This window comes from Malania oleifera, chromosome 3 (assembly GCF_029873635.1).
Source record: "Malania oleifera isolate guangnan ecotype guangnan chromosome 3, ASM2987363v1, whole genome shotgun sequence".
Lineage (NCBI taxonomy): Eukaryota > Viridiplantae > Streptophyta > Magnoliopsida > Santalales > Ximeniaceae > Malania > Malania oleifera.
In genome coordinates this window covers 5630271-5652146 of record NC_080419.1, presented here as the reverse complement: position 1 = coordinate 5652146, position 21876 = coordinate 5630271, and the positions used below count along the sequence as shown (strand labels likewise).

Genomic DNA, 21876 nt, shown 5'->3' with positions numbered 1-21876 from the left:
AAATTCAGAATAACACGTTTATCAGTACCATAATACCCCAATATACAGAATTCAGACAGCAGTTCAGTTATATAGAAATCAGATTTTCAGTCAGTTTATTTAGAATTTCAGATAAATTTTATAGGGTTATGGTTATTTTAGAAACCACAATAAAAACAGTATATTACGGATATCAATTACCTATATAGTATCAGACCCTGATGGATTAGACAGCAGAGCACGGTACCGTAACTACAGATATTCAGTTCAGAGTGCAACCACTTCACTCAGATAGTAAATGGTATGAGGTTGCAGGGAGCATTGCATCTCTTCTCCTCCACCTGGACCAGACAACAGGGGGCGGGCCTTATCGAACTAATGACTGGCCCCACAAATCAACACGTATTTTTTTCAGTGTGTTTTGTCCTTACTCACACACTTCTTGAGAAAACTTCCTAGGAGGTCACCCATCCCAATATTGCTCCAAGCCAAGCACGCTTAACTATGAAGTTCTTATGGGAAGACTCCCGAAAAGAAAGGTGCACCTTGTTGATATGAGTAGTAACATCTAATCTTTTAAGTCTTTCATCCATGGGGTATCACATTCTCTCCCACTTATAGAACGCGATTTCCTCGTTGCGAACCCACATTTCTAAACCCAAGCGATGTGAATCTCATCACACTTTAGGCTGGGTGTTGGCTCTGATACCACTTGTAATGCCCTAACCTGGGTCTGCTAGGGAGCACTGCGTCTCTCCTCCTCCACCTGGACCAGACAATAGGGGGGCATGCCTTATCGGACTAATGACTGGCCTCATAAACCAACACGTGTTCTTTTCAGTGTGTTTTTTCCTCACTCACACACTTCTCGAGAAAACTTTTTAAGAGGTCACCCATCTCAATATTGTTCCAAACCAAGCACGCTTAACTATGAAGTTCTTATGGGAAGGCTCCCGAAAAGAAAGGTGCACCTTGTTAATATGGGTAGTAACATCTAATCTTTTAAATCTTTCATCCATGAGGTATCACAGTACCCACGTCGGGATAGGCTCTCCATCAGATATGGATTGAGGGGGCCGATCAGACTGTCGGAGTTTAGTTGACTTACCTTAGTCAGCCAGCCAGGATAGGTCCCGCCTTCAGACCGCACAACCCTATCGTGAGGGGTTAAATCATGACATACAACCATCCAAGGAAAGTTTCTTAAATATTATAAGTTTAAGTAGATTTCCAGAAATAGTAGTAGTATTATGAAAAGTAAATTTATATAGTTTTAACATATGTTATTTATACCAGCATTACCATTTTAGTTATTCATGATATTATTTCTAAATCAGATCATTAATACAAAAAGATAACTCAATAGCCACACACTAGTAATAGCATGTTTCGTCTTACTGAGTGTTGACTCATCCCAGTGTTAAATTGTTTTCAGGTAAACCAGCTAAGCGAGCGGAGCAGGCTCGTAGGTAGAGGGGCTGTTGTACTGCCCTTTTTGAAAGTGAGTATTTTTAGATGACATGTTTTTGTAAACCCTTGGTATCAGGAAGGGTAGATTCAGGAAAACAGTGATAATTATATATTGTGGGTTGGTTTGACACTCTGGTATTGCATTACATGTGGTTTTATTTTATATGTCTGGCATTCCGTTGTTCAGGTAAAGGTGTTGATATTAAAACTAGAGGAAAATATTTTATTTTATTAGCAGGTCGTTTCACAACGCCTTACCCCCATCTATATAAATGACAATATAACGACCTCCTCAAATCCTACCAATGTTATATTGTGATTTATAATAGGTACAATATAACGAACTTGTCACTCCTGCCAACGTTATATTATAATTTACATGAATAACAACACAATACCATAACATATCAGTTAAATGCACCATAGCAATCACAACCTTGTTTAAAAAATATTAATCTCATGCCACACGATTTAAGCATTAAACCATAATATAATAACCAAAAATCATCGTTTCCATATGCCTAAATAATTAGAAAAATCATATATAGTGTTTTAGTATCCAAATTCTAAATTTAATCGGTTAATCTTTGAAATAACAATTATTATAAATTCCCTAGGCTCACAAATGCCAGTTTAATCAACTCATGATAATAATAATAATAATAATAATAATAATAATAATAATAATAATAATAATAATAATAATAATCCAAAATCTAATTTCCATATATTCGAATACACAGAAAACATATATATCAATTTTTGTAATCACATATTGTTAATTTTGGTACAATCCCAAAAGGAGGAGGTGAATTGGATATTTAAAAATTCTTTTCTAGGTCAACCAATCTAACAACAGTATTGCGCAACCTAGGGTCTGTTTATGCAATTATAAATCCAATCATTCACAATAAAATATACACATGCAGTAAATAAATTGCATAAATGTAAATTGCACAAACGATATGTTATCGAGGTTTGACCAAAGTGCCTACGTCCCCGCCTTCGTTCACCAGTACAAGGATTCCACTATAAGGCTCACTTCACGGGTGGAGTGGCATTGTATACAATCAGGTCAATTAGCACAGGGCTGACCTCAACCTACAATCAAAACTTACCAAGATGGTGCACCTAACTTTCCTAATCGGGTATAAGTCAATCCGCTATTTTTACTAGGACTAGTCTCCCTCTTCATGCCCATGCCTGGAATACAAAAAATGTAATACAAATTTTACGTACAAATAAAGTTGCTTCTAAACACAAGAAGATTTGTACCAATATCAATCAATGCACATCAACAAGATATGAACTATAAGCTCTGTGCTATACGTATGTTAAACACTCAATCTTATGTCAATATTCAATCAAGCATAAGAGTGTATTTTCAAACAATCTTTGAAATAATAAACCAAAGTATATTAATCACAAGTATGGTTTCAAAGATCTCCAACAAGTGTAATAAAAATATCTCATAAAATAATTTTCTCAACAATCTAACACAAAAGATATTCGTTGTCAAAGCTCGTAAAAATATTTTACTTCACAAATCAAAATACAAGCTTAGGAATCTTACAATAAAAATGCTAAGACTCACAAGCTACTAAGTTATTCCCACACAAAGATTATTAATTAAATCAAGGGAAAAACTTTGGCTAAACTCTCAATCAAAAAATCAATCACAAAACTAAACACAATGAGAGTTATAGCTTTGTAGGATCTATCAAGATATACTCACTCAAAAGATTTTGCAAGGGATATTATTTTATTTTTTTTGACACTTACATATTATTTTTTGGGGTCGTTACAGTTTTGGACTAGGGTTTGAGTCAAGGTTTGTTTAGTTCTGGGATGAAGTTTGGTTTTGTTTGGGTATGAGGATTTGGGTTTTGGATCTTAGTTAACTAATGGGCTTGGGCTCTTAATTAACTAATGGGTTTGGGCTTTGAATTATTGAATTTGGGCTCAGCCCATTCTTGGGCCTTAAGTGCAGGCTTGGCCTCGACCTATGCTTAGGCTAAGACATTTGGGCTTTGGGCTCTGAGGTAACTAATGGGTTTGGGGCCCATATTATAAATTGAATTTGGGCTTTGTGTGTAGGCCTGGGCTTGGCCTATGCTTAGGCTAAGACATTTGGGCTTTGACTAAACTTTAGGGTTAACAGACATAGGTCCACATTGGACTCAGGTCTCGGGTTTTGTGGATCCTTTAGTCAGAAGGGTCGAGCCAACTTAGGTTCAATGGATTGGGTTAATGGACCTGGTTTGACGGGTTGGATACACCAATCATATCCGAACCATCAGTCCATTTTTAGAAATGGATTAAGAATGATAAGCAGAACAAAAATGAAACAAAAAAACAAAAATGTAAAACCAATATTTAGTTCTCAAGTCCTTCAATCTTTAGTTCCCCTTTGGTTTGGTCTACAATTTCCTCTGCCCTGAATTTTGACTTTTAAATCACCCCAATAGCCTCCCATCTCAATTCTCCTTTAGTTTGGTTTGACCTCGCAGTTCAAATCCTCTGGAATTTCTTCAAGATTTCCTCTTTGATCATAATTTCTCTAACCTTTTTACCAAAACTTCCAGAACATCCTCCACAATGTAAATGCTACAGTGCAAATCTCACTTTGTATGAAAATTTCATTGTGTGACTTTCAATCTGTGCGAATTTCTCCATGGACATATCCTTATGCTCTCAACATAAATTTTCCACTGTGTGTTTCTCACTATATGAATTTCTCTGTCTTTCTTTGTCTAATGTTCCTCTATTTATAGAGCTTAAAGAATGATTTGCATTCCATTTGATTTACCAATCAAATTTGATTGCTCAATCAAATTTAAAGTTAATCATCAGTTTGCTTAATCAACTTGTCAATCATCTTTAATTCTTTTTCTTTCTTTTTTTTACATTGACTTACTCAAAAAATGAGCAGTTTGGAAGCTATTCCAAGTATAGGAGTTTTGTCGTGTTATACTTAGCCCAAGTGCCAAATCATCTCATCAGAGAATGCAGTTTAATATCAAATTTTACATAGTTCCAATCAGAAAGTAAGAAACAAAATGGCATTAAACACAGTTCAGATTAGGATTTTCTAGATTGTTCGAGATTTCTTTTAATAAATTAAATGAACATACAATTTAAATTCTAATTCCTAACACACACTAAATTTAACAACGAGAAACGAAAATCTTACGTTAACAACCGAACACGAATTGAGACATAGTTGAGTTTCGGAATAAAAACTTTAAGAACTAAACATTAAACGGAAACACGGTAAAAATTTTGACTTTAATTAGACAAACTTAATTTAAATAGAACCCAGCAAAATTTAATTTCTAAAGAAAGACAACAAATTTAAATCATAAAAAAAAATATTTTTTTTCTTTTTGTATTTTCTTCTCTTTTTTTTTTTTTTTTCAAAAACCAAACCGGACCTTAAGCAATTAAAATTAATTCAAGCAAAATTAAATCTAATACTAATATTAACTAAGAGGGAATAAATTTAAATACTTCAAGAACAACACCCAAACAAGATTAAAAATTGATACTTTAATTAAAGGTCTACCAAATAAATAACAAAAAAATTTTTAAAGGCAATAATCAAAGAAAATTAAGGACAAGAAAATAGAAATAAAGAAAGAGAGAGAGAGAGAGAGAGAGAGAGAGAGAGAGAGAGAGAGAGAGAGAGAGAGAGAGAGTGTGTGTCTATCAGCAGGAGCTAGCCGGTGGAGTAGTAGCTGGCTGTGGGAGTAGTAGCTGGCCGTGGAAGCAGCAATTGGTCGTGGGAGCAGCAACTGGCCGTGGACTTAAGGTGGCTGCCAACAGGGGAGGTTACAGCAAGGAACAACAGTCGTATGCTCATCTTTAGCAGCAGCATGAGGGGCAAGGCTTTCGGGTCCTTCAGCAACAATAGCCAGAACAAGGGGCTTCTTGGGTTGAGGGAGTAGGAGCTTTGGAAACACCAATAGCTAAGGGATGAGGAAGAGAAGGGAGAAGAAAATAAGGAGAAGGAAGAGGGAGAGAAAGGAGAAGAGAGAAGGAAGAGAATAAGGAAAGAAGGGAAGAGAGGGAGAGGGAGAAGAGAGTTGGAGAGAAGGGAAAGGAGAGGGAGCTCGGGTGGCTGGTTGCAGCAGGGAGAAGTAGCCGTGGAGTAGCAACAGGTACGGGAAGGGAGAAGAAAGAGAAGGGGAGAAGAGGGAGAGAGAGCCGAGAGTGAGAGAGAAGAGAAGAGAAGGGAAGGAGAAAGAGAAGGAGGAAGGAGAGGAGAGGAAGGAAAAGAGGGGGCTTGGGTGTGCTGCCAAGAAGAAGAAAAAATTGAATTATATAAGGGAAAAAAGGGAGGCTACCCTACGCTCAAGCAAGCGAATTCCAGACCCGGTTGCATGGCCAGGTCAAATCAGGTTTGTATATATATATATTTTTTTTCTTGTTTCTCCTTTTTTCCTTTTTTTGTTTCCCAACGAACGAGGAAAATTTTGATCATCTTAGAGCTCGTATCTCTCGAAATTTAAAACACAAAAATTGTAGATAATTTTCTTTGGTTTCTATATAATTTTGAATCATCTCGATCGGAACTTGAATGAGAAAATTATACACAAATTACGATGTAGCATCGGTTTTAGCTTTCAATAATCGGCCTGTGATAAAAAAAATACCAAAAATCCATAAATTACTCAATAAAACCCAAATATTATAAATAAGATACAGTGTTAAAATATTGAGAGTAATTAGGTATTTAATTAAAATTATAAACTTCAATGCATGAATTAAACCACCTAATTACACAATTTAAGCGCGTAATCACACATCCTGTAAGAACCCGAACCGTGAAATATGGGTTTATTATGTAAAAGAGGGGTAAAAATGGAATTTTATAGTTTTCGTCGACGAGGCCACAATTTGTCGATGAAGATAGTGAAGAACTCGTCAACGAAATTCAAAAGCTCGTCGACGAAGTAATACAGAGAGGCTCAAGAAAATGGAAATATCTGGTTCATCGATGAGGCCACCGATTTGTCGACGAATCTTCTGAAGAATTCGTCGACGAGGATCCCAATTCATCGACGAATCCACTCGGGTCAAAGGTCTTTATAAAGATATGTTAGTTTTCTTCTTGGCTAAGTTATGGAAATCCTCTCTCTCTCTCTCTCTCTCTTTCTCTCTCTCTCTAGAACTCTCCCTCCACTCTCTCTCTTTAGCTTTGTTTGTCGATTGATGCCCGGTTTGTAAATCCAATGTTACTGCGAGGATTAGTGAAGGATTCTTTACGCTTCTAGCAGATCGAAATCTCGATTCGAGCATTTTCGGGTTTCAGGCTAAAATCGAGGTAAGGCTCGATTTTCATTTTTGATTCGGTATATGTATAGTAGTACAGATTGTAAGTATGTTTTATATTATGGTTTGTAGGTTTTGGAGTCTCGGTTCATAGTTTTGAGGACCGTAGAGTTCGTAGATTCGGGTTAAGGTAAGGGGATTCTGTTTATATCAGTTCATTTTCGAAATCAGGATCGGTAAGCTTGTAGGCTACGATCCTATGTACGTTTTGGCTACTTATTTGGGGAAATCTATTGGGTAAAAATATGGGATTTTTGGGTTACAGTTTTCAAGAAAATTAAAAATTTCGGGTATCATCTCTATTTTATTTGGAAAACTGTTGGTTGTGTTTAAACTGTATTATTGAGGTGACTGTAATCCATATTTGCATAAACTGTATACTTGAATTGGTAAATGATATGATTTGCCGTAAACCAAATATGTGTGGTATGTATGGATGTATGTATTTGTTTCAGGTATTTGTAAAACAGCTATGTGGCGACTAATTACCGTATGCTGAAATGTATAGGGACATGAGTTCCAAAATGATTCCAGGTTTTGTGAAATCGGCTAGTGGCGGCTAATTACCGTATGCTATGCCATGGAACAGTTAACTACCCTAGGCAAGAGTGTCCGGCTCTATATCCAAGGGTGGGAAATATCACTAGTCTAATTCCGGTTGGTCACCGAAGTGGTGTGAGCTATATGCTACATCGTATGAAGCAATGGATTCATAGTGGGCCTAGGTCATCGCAGCGTAGTTGGCACGTGGCAATGTAATCGGGGTGAGACTAGGTGACCTTGTGTAGTTGCGTATGTAGCAATGGATTCACTATTGGGCCTGAGTCGTAGATCTTCATAGTTGCATGTGTAGAAACGTAATCGCTGTGAGACTAGGTGATCTTGTATAGTTGCTTATGAAGCAATGGATTCACCATTGGGCCTTGATCGTTGCCAGCGTAGTTGTGTATGTAGCAATGTAATCGCTGTAAGACGAGGTGACCTGGTGTAGTTGCCAACTAGTGTGACGACACTGACCGTATGTATGTATGTATGTATGTTGGATATCGTATGAACTGGAATGGTTTTTGTGAAAATACTGGAACTGTATGAAACTGTACGAATTGTTTGAAACTGTATCATATGTATAGTGTTATGAAGTATGTAAAATGATACTAGTATGTCACACACTGATATAAACTGTTTTCTTCCTTACTGAGAGGTGTCTCACCCTGAATGTACGTACAATATTTTCAGGGCCTTCAGGTAGAGGTAAGTAGCATCCTAGCGTCGGGAAGCAAGGGGTGTCGTAGCTATTGCTAGTACCTTTTAGGTACGAGTTTTGGTATCCAGGTTGTCGGGATGTTTTTGTAGACACCTGGGGTATGTTTGTATTATGGGAATGTGTATCCTAGCATGTATAGTATAGACTCTGGTATGATACTGGTTATGTATAAAAGACCGTATTCCGTTGCGTATTTTGATGAGTATGGATGTATGTATGTATGTATGTATATAGGGCATCTGTTCACCCCATGGGGTCGGACCCTCTTTGTTTATGGTATCATGTATGTTTTAATTGATACAGAGACAGGTTAGGTTACTAAACTCACCCCCGGGTCCTGTTTCTGGGTTTGGGGTGTGACACATCCTTCAGATATGAGGGAAACCCAACAGATTTACCCCTCCTGACCATGTGGAGAAGTTCACATACTGGAAGTCATGTAACATGTTTTATGTTTTTCCCTTGATAGGGACTTTGTCATCATGTTTGAACCATTTTCTTTAGTATGAATCTTTTGGATTTCTAACAAGTCAGAATCTAGGGCATCTCTAATCCAATGATATTTCACATCAGTATGTTTCGATTGAGAATGAAAAGTGTGATTCTTACAAAGATTAATAGCACTCTGATTATCACAATACAACACATATCTCTCTTTTTTGGGTCAAGTTGGTGCTCGCCCATGTGTACCAAGCTTACCCATGGACTCTTCCGATGCTAACAAGTGGTATCATAGCGACGATTCGTAACTCTGGGTAAGCGATATCGTAAAAAAGTTGAGGTGTAAAGCTAATTCTCCCAACGTGTTAACAGTTGGAAGATCAAGTATGTGACTGAGGCCAATGAAGATCATCTAGGCCTGGAAGATGAATTCGAATAAGTCAAGACGTGGGAGGTAGGATTAGTTTGAACGCACATGGAATGCAATCTGAGGCGCGCAGGGCACGGTAGTAAGGCCCACTTGAGCAATTATTGAAGAATTGAGCTTACTCCCATAGGGGAGACGGTTTGTTCAAGGGGGAGCAATTGGAACTCACAAGCGAGGGGAAGATTGTTGAGAATTCCACTTGTGAGTTTGTTTTACATTGAAAAAATAAAGTGGATGATGGATGCTTATATACATGGTTAGACCCAACAGACTTAAACTTTTGGGTTAAGTTGGTATTCACGCATGTGTATCAAGTCCATCTATAGACTCCTCCGAGGCTAACAAGCTTTGAGTTGTGAACCGTCGGCTCTGATACCACTTGTTAGCACCGAAGGAGTCCGTATATGGGCTTGATACACATGAGTGAACACCAACTTAATTGACTCAAAAGCTTAAACATGTTGGGTTTTGGGCCTAATTATGTATATAAGCACCCATCATCCATTTTATTTTTTCAATGTGAGGCAAATTCACAAATAGAATTCTCAATAAAATTAATCTTATATTTTTTTTAAGAAGTAAAAATTTAAGGGTTGAAGAGCAATGGAATAGAGGTTTTTGAGGCTACTAAGATGAAACTCAATAGATAACAAATCATATAAATATAAATGTGGAGAAAAAGTATACACTTATGCTATTGCAATGCGATACACATCTAAATAAGGAGATAATATACAATGTTAATAAAAAATTAAAAATAAAATATTTCTAAAAAATTTAAATGTTACGGGGTGGTTTTCCCTTTCTCACCATTGATCAATGATCCAATATTGACTTTTATTCAAGTCAATTCATACTAGGCCAACAAGTTCATCTCTTATTTTCCTCATTTTTTAGTCCAAAGCTCTACGGTTAATCTAAGTTTAGAAACCATAACACATATTTCACCTAAACAGGACATAAATGGTATATGTACACCAATAATTATGCAGGAAAATGCACATTATTTAATACTTCATTAAACTATTATCTTAAGTACTAAATCAAATGTTTCATTATTTTCTTCTCAGATATTTATCCTTTAACTTCTAATCAAATCTCAAATTTCTGACAAATTCGTGCAAAGCATGATTATAATTTGGTTGGGGGACCCAAAAAAAAGACATGTACAATGAAGGAGTGAAGGGCTGACTGATTAAACTCATGATCTAGCTAAATGTACTTGTCGGTATTCCCATATATATATATATATATATATATGTATGTATATTCAAACAACTTTTTATGCCTTGTTTGGTACAGACACTAAATTCCCATTAAGCTCAACCTCGTGGTGCGCGTGCCTAATTTTTAATAGTGTCATATAATAATAAGGAAAAACACGTCCAAGCTCGCGCCCCCTGCTCTGCATTTTCCCCATTAATTTATTTCAGATTGCCCTCTATAAAAGAACCCTCCGAAGCTGCTGCTATTGAAACCATCCTTGTACTAAGAAATCCAACCTCGGAAACGGTAAAGCAACCATGGCGTCGCCCTCCCTCCACAGCTGCAAGGTCCTGCAGCCTCAGGCCGCCATTGCCAGAGCTCACATCTTCTTCCACCTCGCTGCCATTCTCACCTTGCTCTACTACCGATTCTCCGTGCTCTTCCGCGGTCAAAACGTCGCCGTTTTGCCCTGGGCCTTCGTCACCATTTCCGAGCTCATCATCTCCTTCGTCTGGTTCCTCTCGCAGTCTTTCCGGTGGCGCCCCGTGACCCGGCGGGTTTACCCGGAGAACCTCCCCCGCGACAGCGAGCTGCCGGGGGTGGACTTGTTCATCTGCACCGCCGACCCCAAGAAGGAGCCGACGGTGGAGGTGATGAACACGGTGCTGTCCGCGATGGCGCTGGACTACCCGCCGGAGAAGCTGGCCGTGTACCTATCCGATGACGGCGGATCGGCCGTGACTCTGGCTGCGATAAAGGAGGCAAGTGTGTTCGGGAGGGCGTGGCTTCCCTTCTGCCGAAAGTATGGGATCAAGACCAGGTGCCCGGAAGCCTATTTCTCGTCGTTAGCCGACGACGAACGTCTCGCTCGGAGTGAGGAATTTGCGGGCGACGAGAGGGATATAAAGGTAATTTTGAAATTGGCGTGAGCTAAACTGTTGTTGTTTTAAAAAATAATAATAATCAATTTCATTATTAGTAAGCGATTAATGAGGAAAATATTATATTACATGAACCATATTGAATTAAATGGAGGGTAAAGTTACGTGATTAATTTTGTGATTAGTTGTTAAATTTATGTATATATATATATATATATATATATATATAGATATAAGTAAATGGATTATACTAAATGCTTTACTTATTTTTATTTTAAACATGTATTAAATGGTAATTTTATTATTAAAAATTTTAAATTGCAAGCAAAAAAAGTAAAATATAATTTTTAAAAATTGGAAATGCGTCTTAAATTTTTCGTTGTCATAAAAATGGTGTCATGTTAGTTGGTGGTGTTTTTTAATGTTAATTTTCAAATATTTTGGATATATGCTGTCATGGTCTGACCCTTATTTTTTATGCTGCCTAGAAATTTAGGAGGAAATTATTTAAATAACTAATGTCTCTTTCTTTTTGTTCTTTTAAGGTGGGTGAGGTTATTTTCAACGTTTTTATTATTGTTTAATTAATGTATGATTAATCTTAATTGATGCAGTCGAAGTATGAACTATTCAAGATAAATGTAGAAAAAGCAGTTGCAAGCCTCGGAGATGCCTCCAATTCTATCACGTTAGACCGAGCTCCACATGTCGAGGTGCGCACTAATACCTAACTTATTCACTGTTTAAATTAAATTTTTTAATCTCCGAACCGCTTAAATTGATTTATAATCGATCCATACATTTAAATGAGTCGAATATGATTTGAACTTCTTTTTTCCGCCTTTAAATAAGTCGGTTAGAGAATTTATGAATTTATTCGAGGATATCTGCCTATTCTTTAACAACTGATATTTAAATTCATTGATAATCCAATATATTCATGCTTATTAGACATCAAATCAATTAGCATGAGCTCTATTGGTCAAGACCTAATCTTGTACTCTCAACATCTACAGTACCTATATGTGTCTCTAGGTCTATCTTATACCCACATTCAAACTTAAGTCCAAATGCTCAATTTATTTTGTGATCAAAATAAAAGTTTCTAAATTTATTTTCTGAAAAATTTTAAAAATTTATAATTTTGTGATTAGGTATTAGAATTTTAATATATTATCAAATTATAAATTTAAAAACAACTTTAGTTATTGTGTTATAAAATAAATTGTTCATTATATGATAAAAAAAACTATATTGGAGATGAGAATGATGGATTATTCGATTCGAAATGCCATAAATCCGCAACTTAAATGAGTCGAATATGCATAGCAATATTTTTACCTGATAATCCACCTGATTCGTCACAGATTATCCAACCCGGTCCGCTCTACCAGGTCTATATTTGTGTGTTCGTATGTACATATTCATTGAAGGAACATGAGGCAATTATTCATTTATATATTTTTCTTACTTAATCTTAAAGTATCTTTCTTCATTTTAAGTTTATATTTAAAATAAAATTTCAATTAGTAAACAATTAATTTGAGTAATATTATTTAAAACCCTTAGAGTTGTAGGACACACGAACTCTTTACCTTCAAATTATATATATATATACACACACACACCTATGTATGAAGTAATAGTATTCGTCACCAGTTTTGGCGTGTAGCGCTCGAAAGGTGAGTCGATCATTTTATAAAGATTATTAAAATATTAATATAATTTTATCACATAAATTAAGATTTAAAAAGCTTGCCATAGTGGTCAACATAAACGGTTGCAATAACAAATTAATAATGTTTTTGATTTGCTAAACTAATTACATGCTAAGTCAAAAGTAGATATGCGCGGAGTCTTCATAAAGACATGATGGCATGAAAGGAAAGTAAATAAATAAATTGAATAAGATTTAAGTAAAGTTTCATCGGACAAATTTAAATAAAGTAGATACGACTATCGAAGGACAATTATTATAGAAAAACATATAAGAATGTGACGCCTAGTGCCTCAAGATTTTGTAAATTAATTTTATACTATAAACAAATCATTTTATTTTCATATCTGGAACTAATATCTTTTACTAATATTGGATTAAGACAGTCATTTGTTCTTAATAATATAAAAGTGAGTTGGATTCATCAAAGCTTTCTAAAAATATTATCGAGTTTGAAAAGAATGAGCTTAGAATTATATTATTAAGATGGTGAGAAAAGTTGCTCCCAACAAATAAAACTAAAATTAAACTTAAATGATCTTTAATGCATTTAAATTTAAATTGATTGATAAACAAGCTTTAAAATTGACTTTGATTTATTTTGTAAAATTTTGGTAACAAAACTTGATCCACTCACAATCTCAATGAAAAATAAAATAAAGATCTCATGTGACAAAACCATTAACAAAGGAGCTTGTTGCATTGGTGGCCGACCAGAATGCAATGAAAAATTGTGCAGATCACAATCACATGGCTGGAAAAAAATTTAGCAACCATGTGAACACCAATTCTCTGCCCATACTTTTAAAAAATATATGTAGTTAAAAATTAATATATGTGATATGCAACTAATAAATAATTATATTTAATTTTTTATTTATTAATTTATGGAATATGTTAATATATAATAAATGAGAGTAATGCTTAGTAAATTTATAACTTTTACACAATAATTTTTGGTAAACTCTTAAAAATAATTTTAAAAATTATTGATAATGGTCGGGAAATTTTTTTTACCACTTACAATTTGTTGAATATTTAAAAAAAAAAGTCCTACTAGCAGTTTAAAAAATACTACTGAACACTTCATATTTTTTTATATATCAAAGTTATAATTTTATTTATTATTTTCACACTGAAAAAAACTTGCTCTCTATTTTCGGTGAAATTTTGAATATGCAATTCATTGAGATATTATTTCTAAGGTAGATATTTATTTTTTTTAAAAAATTAAAAAGGTTATGATCGAAGACGAGAAAGTTCGCCATAATTATCTGTGCCCGTTGATGCTAATGCAATCATGGATGGGAGAAGTTTAAATGACTGAATCAAAGGGAACGAAGGAGTTAAGTTGAAAAACCGTGCAATTCCTCTGTGCCTGATCTTATCTGTATACGTATAATTTTCCCCAGATCATACATGACAATCGAAAGGATGGAGAAAACCAGGACAACAAAACCAAGATGCCTCTGCTCGTCTACGTCTCCCGCGAAAGATCACCGCACTATCCTCATCGTTTCAAAGCCGGCGCCCTCAACGCCCTCGTGAGTTCTCTCTCTCTCTCTCTCCTTGTCTTTGGAAACATGAATTGGGCCTTGGACTCAGTAGAGTTTTCTATTGGGTTTTGTCGAATTTCATACCTAACTTGAAATCCCAATTCCCAATTGCACTTTCCCATTAAATGCAGCGGAAATGTTTGTGTTTATGTTTGTTTGAATGGGTAGTGTTATTACTCTTGCAGCTTCGAGTTTCTGGGATAATCAGCAATGGCTCATACTTCTTGGTGTTGGACTGTGATATGTACTGCAATGACCCAACCTCAGCTCGGCAAGCAATGTGTTTCCATCTCGATCCTCACAAGTCTCCTTCGTTGGCTTTTGTGCAATACCCTCAGATTTTCTACAATGTTAGCAAGAACGATATCTATGATGGTCAGGCTAGATCAGCTTACAAGGTTTATACTTACAAACTAAAACCAACTCCTCGACAGATGTCAATGTCTTGCTTGGAAATTACCCTTTAAAGCCAGTGTTGCTTCCTTGAGGTTGTATTTGGGAAAGTGGAATTGGTCAATTTGTCCAATTCCACACTTTCCCAAATCCAAAACTTGAAAATGCAGTCTTAAATTATAGGCTTTTTGCAGCAGTGACTTTATTTGATGCTCTTAGTCTATTATTTAATTCCTACGGATCAAATTGCAGACAAAGTGGCAAGGTATGGATGGGCTGAGAGGAACCGTGTTGACGGGTACAGGATACTACATGAAGAGAAAAGCAATGTTTGGAAGTCCTAAGCATGAGGGTATGCCCAAGTTTTCTCTCTATTATCATCCTTCGGGTATCCAAGATAGTAGAATTTTACTTATTGCTGATGATTGATGAACAATCAATACTGTGAAAGACTCTTATTATCTTTTTTAAAATTGTGTTCTTTAAACAGATGAGAATCTGCATGCACCCGAAAAGAATTTTGGATTTTCTAGCCAGTTCATTGCTTCACTAGATGGTGAAGGTGAAACCTATGTTGCTGCAAAAGATCTTTCCTCGGATGAAATTTTACAGGAGGCAAAGTATTTGGCTACTTGTGCCTTTGAAAAGAACACAAAATGGGGCCAGGAGGCAAGTACAGATTTAATAAACATCAACCTCTAATGCAGCACCATATTTGATGCTATTTTATATTAAACTCATGTTGCTCGGATATGTAACAGATAGGATTCTTGTATGCTTGTTTGTTGGAGAGCACGTTTGGCGGTTACATTTTGCAATGCAAGGGATGGACTTCAGTCTACCTTTATCCAGAAAGGCCTTGTTTCTTGGGTTGTACCACAATTGACATGAAGGATGCCTTGGTTCAGCTTATGAAATGGTCCTCTGGATTGTTCCAAGTTGCTATGTCAAGGTTTTGCCCTCTCACATACGGGGTTTCAAGAATGTCCATTCTTCAAAGCATGTGCTATGGATATTTCATGTTCACACCCCTTCTCTCAGTTGCTCTCGTCATATATGGCATTGCTCCCCAACTGTGTCTCTTTAATGGCATTCCTTTGTTCCCTAAGGTAAAAATGTTGTTTCTTGCCTTCAGTCACTTGTTCAATGTTGGCACCTTATCCTATAACCCTTTATACCTTTCAGTAGTTATTCACCAACAATGAGAATTTGTCATTCAAATGATTAGAATTTATTTCACATATTTGATGTTGCTTTGTTTCGATGTATTCCAATTTTTTTTTAAGGGAAACATAGCTATCTTTGGCTTGGGCTTATGTGACAAGACATGTAAATTACTGTGTGTTCTGTTTCATTTTATAATTTCTGTTTATCCAGTTTTACCTTTTTTAATAGTGCAAGCAAACTCAAACTTACGTGCTAACCAAAAGAAGGGTCTAACTTGCTCTTATTTTGATTGCATACTATTTCAGGTTTCGGATCCATGGTTTGCTGTGTTCGTTGTTTGTCATGTATCCTCCCTTTGTCAGCACTTGTTTGAGGTCCTCTCTAGCGATGGGACTGTTAGAACCATGTGGAATGAGCAGAGAATTTGGGTAATAAAGACAGTTTCAGCTAGCTTGTTTGGACTATTGGACGTTTTATTGAAATGGGTAGGCATACAAAAAGCAAGTTTCAGGTTGACAAACAAAGTTGTGGATAAAGATAAGCTCGAGAAATATGAGCAAGGAAAATTCAATTTCGAGGGGGCTGCAACCTTCATGGTTCCCCTGACAATGTTAGTAATTTTTAACCTGGTATGCTTCGTCGGTGGCATGAGAAGAGTGATCATTGAGAAGAACATTGGAGAGATGTTTACACAGGTTTACCTCTCCTCCCTTCTTTTGGTCATGAGTTATCCAATATTTGAAGGTTTGATAACAAGGAGAAACAAGTGAAAGCCTTGAGCATCTGTTGGCTTCATCATCAAACGGCCAAGTTTTATGCTTTTATGGAACTGATCGGCACACAAGACTCGGCAATCTCTGTGTATTAGCAATATTATTAGTCATACATTTGTGAGGTTTGAGGCATATTATTGAAGAGTTGAATATTGTTCCTTTTATGTCTGTAATGAAAAGACCAATCCCTCGGGAGAAAGTCGAATGCTTTGATTATGGGACATCTAAATGTATTTCAGCCATAAAAAAATAAAGAAAATATTGTCCCACGTTCGTTGATGAGAATTTCCTCAATATACTTGTTGATATGTGTGAAAATATTGATCATGCGGGGTGTATGGAGTACTCAGTCACGGGTATGAAAGGAGGGGAGAAGCAAACGCTTGAAAATTATTGTATTTTTTTTAAGAAAATAGCTTCACAAATAATTATAAATCTTCTTCTTCTTCTCCTCTTCCTCGTTTTCTTCTTGTAGCCTCTCAAATTTGGCCGCTTAGTTATAGTATTGTATTTTGGAGAGGACATGCTATGAACCTCGTGCACCAATTTTTCTATGGAAGAGCATGAATTGTCTTAAAGGAAAGCTAATTTATTTTTAAGTGTTAGTATGCCTTAATGCCAAAATTGGATGTGAAAGGAAAAGTACATTTCCCAGGTATTAGGTTAAACTTTGGGAAAGGGGTGAGTTTCTCTTTGTCGTGTAACTATGATGATGAACTAGCAATTACGATGAATAATACGAAATCACATAGAGATAAAGAAAGAAAGAAACACGCACACAGATTTTACGTGATTAGACAGGATATCTATGTTATAAAACTAATAAAAATAAAAATTATAGTCCGTCATTGGTTATTGAACTATAAATATTGGATCGATGTCTTCCTTGTAAATGGGTGGTTGAGATTGAGACTTATCCCCTATTGTGAGAGTTGGAATAAGGGCCTAATAAGGTGCCAAAGACAAACAAGAAAAAAGTTCTTGCTTATAGGGTTATGTTGATTAGGTTTCCACATTGGCCAAATTTTTAATCTTTTAAAGAATTATAAAAATTTTAATTCTTATAGGCCACCACTTACCATGTCCTACTAATTAATAAAAAAGGAGAGAGGTGATGCTTTTTCATTTGGTAGAGGTGTGTGTTGAGGTGGTATCCATAAGATTCACAAGTTTTTTTGTATTTCTATGTGTAAAATGTGAATGATAAATAAATAAATAAATTTAAATTTATGTTAATTTGGATGAACTCTATTTGAGCCGATTCGTAGATTTTTTAAATTTTATATATTTAAATTGTTATATTATTAAATATGATATTCAACTTGACCTAAAAAGTGAGCTAGTTCCTAATTCAGCTAAGTGCCCTATTGGAATCAATTTTAAACAACACAAACCAAGTCCAGATTTGTATATTGTATTCTTAATAAATTTTTAGTGTAAGAACCCAAAATATGAAAAATGGGTTAAATATTAAGAGAGGGGCAAAATTGAAAATTACCCTAATCAAAGGGCTATAAAAGGAAATTATCATTTCTTCCAAGTTAAGCAAACTTAGATTTTTATCTCTCTCTCTCTCTCTAAACCTCTCCCTACTCCTTCTCTCTAGAATTCTTCGCCGATCGTTGACGGAATCGGAAAACAGAAGCTACCACGAGGATCGTGGAAGGATTCTCTACAACTTCTATGGATCGGAATCTCGTTTCGGAGATTTTTGGGTTTCGGTGTAAAATCGAGGTAGGGCTTGGTTTTCAATTCTGATCTAATAGATTTGTAGGTAACTGTCTTGTGAACATATTCTGTACTGTGATTTGTAGGTTTTGAAACTTGGTTCGCTATTTAGGGAGCTTGGAGTTCGGGATTTGCTTACGGGGTTAAGGTAAGGGGAATTATGTTTATATTGGTTATTTTTGAAATCGGACTCGGTGGAACTGTGGTCCACAGTCCTGTGTGTGTTTTGGCTACTCATTTGGGAGGATCTAACGGGAAAAATTATGAGTTTTTCATTATTTACAGTTTTGGGAAAAAGGGGGCAACGGGCTGAATCCCGGGTTTTGTTGAAAACCGAATATATGTGTGATTTATATTGTGATATTGAGATGACAATGCCTTAACTTTGTTTAAACTGTATTTGTTTGGAAAACCATGATTTATATTACCAAATGAGTGTGGTTTGTTTGGTTATATGAGCATGCATGTGTGTGTGATATGTTGAAATGCTAGTAGGAACGCAGTTCCGAAATTGTCCCACGTACTGAGAGTGTCCGGCTCTATATCCGAGAGCGTGTTATCTCCTACCATGTAAGCAAGAGTGTCCGGCTCTATATCCGAGGGCGTGAGCCTATTCCGGCAGATCAGGCCAAAGGGTGTGAATCCATTAGTTTAGCGCCGATACGATACCATAGAAGTCGGGGACTAGCTATGTGTCTGTGACGCAATGTTCACGGGTTGGCTACGGGCTAACGCCATATGTCGCGGGCCGGCTTCGAGCCAAAGAGTGTGGCGACACTGAGGATTACTGATCATGTGTATGTATTGTGCCGGGGCTGCGTATAAATGGCTGTCGAATGTGTGCGTGTATGCACTGTATAAATTAGTACTGGAATGCATTTAACTGCGTGTATGTTGTATTATGATAGCATTCAAATGCCACACACCGATATAACTTGTGTTCTTCCTTACTGAGAGGTGTCTCACCCCTATTGTACTCACATTTTTATAGGTCCTTCGGGTAACTGGAACTAGCGTCCTGGTGTAGGGAGCGTAGTAGCCGGTGTACTGCGTTAACGCTTGGGTAAGTGCTAGGACTGTAGTTTTGTTGGGTTGCCATTTTGAGTTGTATTTGGGCACCCAGTTTGTACGTTTTGTTAGAGCCATGTTCTACTCTTCTATAGACTTTGGTTTGGTACTGCATATGTATATAGAAGACCTTTTTCCACTGCATATATGATTATGATTGGGTGTGTTTAGCGTGCCTGGAAACCCCACGGGGTCGGACCCTCATCCTTTGTACAGTATCTGTGATGATTTGTATGATACAGGGACATGTTAGATTATATTTTCACCCTCGGGTCCCATTTCCAGGTTCGGGGTGTGACAGCTTGGTATCAGAGCTAACCAGGTTACTAGATCTTGTAGACTTGGTTAGGCTTAGTTATGAGTACATACCAACGTATAGGATGTGTATATGGGTAGAGTTGGTTGAGGGTTGTTCGGTTGCTAGATTGGGATTCGTCGACGGTATTCTGTGTTTTTCCTGGGATGACGATTCCAATAAAAGCAGGGCAGATCATTGATGACTTTCGTGTCGGTGTGATAGGACAGACCTAGACCTGGCAGGGAGTAGTTAACATGATTAGTGTAGATTATTATGTTAACTGTATGTGTTGTAGGGATATTGATTGATTCCTATTGTGTCATAGAATGGACCCCAAGGATAATAATCTGGGAAGTGGCTCCAAGGAGATTGCAAGTGATGAGTCTCCTTCTGTGCCTCGGGGTTTGACGAGGCAGGTATTGCGGGAGATCGAGCGGAGTGTAAGGAGACGTGAGCGCTCTCCTACTGTTGTGGGGTGCACCATTGAGAGGTTCACACGCATGCATCCTCCGACGTTCTCTAGAGGACCTAACCCAACGATAGCAAAGGACTGGATGGAAAAGATTGAGAGGATCATGGAGGTCTTGCACTACACGGATAGGCAGCGAGTTCTTTATGCTACCTTCCAACTGTCTGGGGAGGCAGGTCGATGGTGGACTGCGGTGAATCTGTTGGAGAAGAAGAGAGCTGGTCTTGAGGAGATGACGAGGAGCTAATTGAAGGAGGTGTTCTTTGACAGATACTTCCTAGCTTTCGTACGAGATGCAAAGGCAGATGAGTTTTCTGCGTTGACTTAGGGGAGTTTGATGGTGCAGGGGTATGCGACTCGATACATAGAGCTATCCCGCTTTGCACCATGTATGATCTCGAGCGAGTATGAGAATACTCGGAGGTTTGAGAAGGGTTTAAGGAAGGATATCCGCAGACTAGTGGGTATGCTTCAGATCTTCGAGTTCTCGGTGTTGGTGGATAAAGCCATGGTGATCGAGACTGGTATCCGAGAGGACGAGGTAGATCAGGAATCGAGGAAGAGGACGGTATCTACTAGTTCTCACACAGGATCTCGTAAGGGATTGTGGAAGAAGAGGAGCAAGGGCTCGGCTTACCGCCAGAATACAAAGCGCCAGGACTCTCAGATGAGCCAGATCGGTGGTCATTGTGCCAGATGTCACAAGTGGCACGAGGGAGAGTGCCGGTCATTTGGGGGTAGTTGCTACAACTGTGGCCAGCCAGGCCACATGTCTCGTGATTGTCAAGTATCGAGGCGAGACGTGCCTACAGTTAGTGGGGATCGAGGGAGTAATCAGATACCTCGGGGAACCACTTAGACGAATACAACTCCGGCCAGAGTATACTCTCTTACTCCAGTGGACGCTGAGCATGCAGGTAACGTGGTGACAGGTACCTTATTATTGCTTTCGAATAAAGCTTCTGTTCTGTTTGATTCGGGTGCAACCCATTCTTTTGTATCTGTAAATTTTGTGGGACGGTGTGGGATTGAGACCCGAGACATGAATGAGGTATTAGTTGTTACTACGCCATTTGGGAGTGTATCTTTCTGTAGGAAGATGTTGATAGACTGCCCAGTGGAAATTCAGGGAAAGTTGTTATCGGTGAATCTTGTGGTATACGACATGTCAGGGTTCGACGTCATTCTGGGGATGGACTGGTTGTTCTCCAGTTATGCCGTGATCGACTGTCGTAGAAAGGTGGTAGTTTTTAGACCTCCTGGGGAGCATGAGTATAAGTTTTTGGGATCATGTGTGCATTCAGCGCTACAAATTTTTTCGGCACTACAGGCAAGGAGGCTACTCTTGAACGGATGTCAGGGGTACTTAGCTTGTGTGGAGGAACCGCCACGGGATGAGTTGAGACTCGAGGATATTCAGGTACTCAGCGAATTCCCGGATGTGTTCCTAGATGATTTACTAGATTTACCTCTGGATCGTGAGGTGGAGTTTGTGATAGAGTTGCTTCTTGGTAAGGCGTCGATCTCTAAAGCTCCATACCGGATGGCTCCAGCAGAACTTCGGGAGTTGAAGAAGCAGCTGCAGGAATTACTGGATAGGGGATTTATTCGACCTAGTGTTTCGTTCTAGGGAGCTCCAGTACTGTTTGTGAAGAAGAAGGACGGGTCGATGCGGATGTGCATTGATTACTGTGAGATTAACAAG

General features: G+C 37.5%; 1 protein-coding gene across 1 annotated transcript; it reads left to right on the top strand.

Annotated features, from left to right (window-relative positions):
- The first annotated feature begins 10394 nt into the window (after positions 1-10394).
- Positions 10395-16877, top strand: LOC131152278 (cellulose synthase-like protein G2). The gene is made up of 8 exons (XM_058104058.1): positions 10395-11029; positions 11617-11715; positions 14132-14263; positions 14461-14673; positions 14921-15020; positions 15159-15337; positions 15430-15777; positions 16141-16877. Exons 1-8 carry the CDS (start codon positions 10439-10441, stop codon positions 16603-16605), a joined length of 2127 nt encoding a protein of 708 aa, XP_057960041.1. The 5' UTR covers positions 10395-10438; the 3' UTR covers positions 16606-16877.
- The last annotated feature ends 4999 nt before the right edge of the window (positions 16878-21876 follow it).

Excerpts from the sequence above, each read along its gene's own strand:
- LOC131152278 (XM_058104058.1), top strand. The coding sequence starts at position 10,439 with ATGGCGTCGCCCTCCCTCCACAGCTGCAAGGTCCTGCAGCCTCAGGCC. Across the intron at positions 11,030-11,616 it reads GCGACGAGAGGGATATAAAG|TCGAAGTATGAACTATTCAA; the intron begins GTAATTTTGAAA and ends TAATTGATGCAG. Across the intron at positions 15,338-15,429 it reads ACACAAAATGGGGCCAGGAG|ATAGGATTCTTGTATGCTTG; the intron begins GCAAGTACAGAT and ends GATATGTAACAG.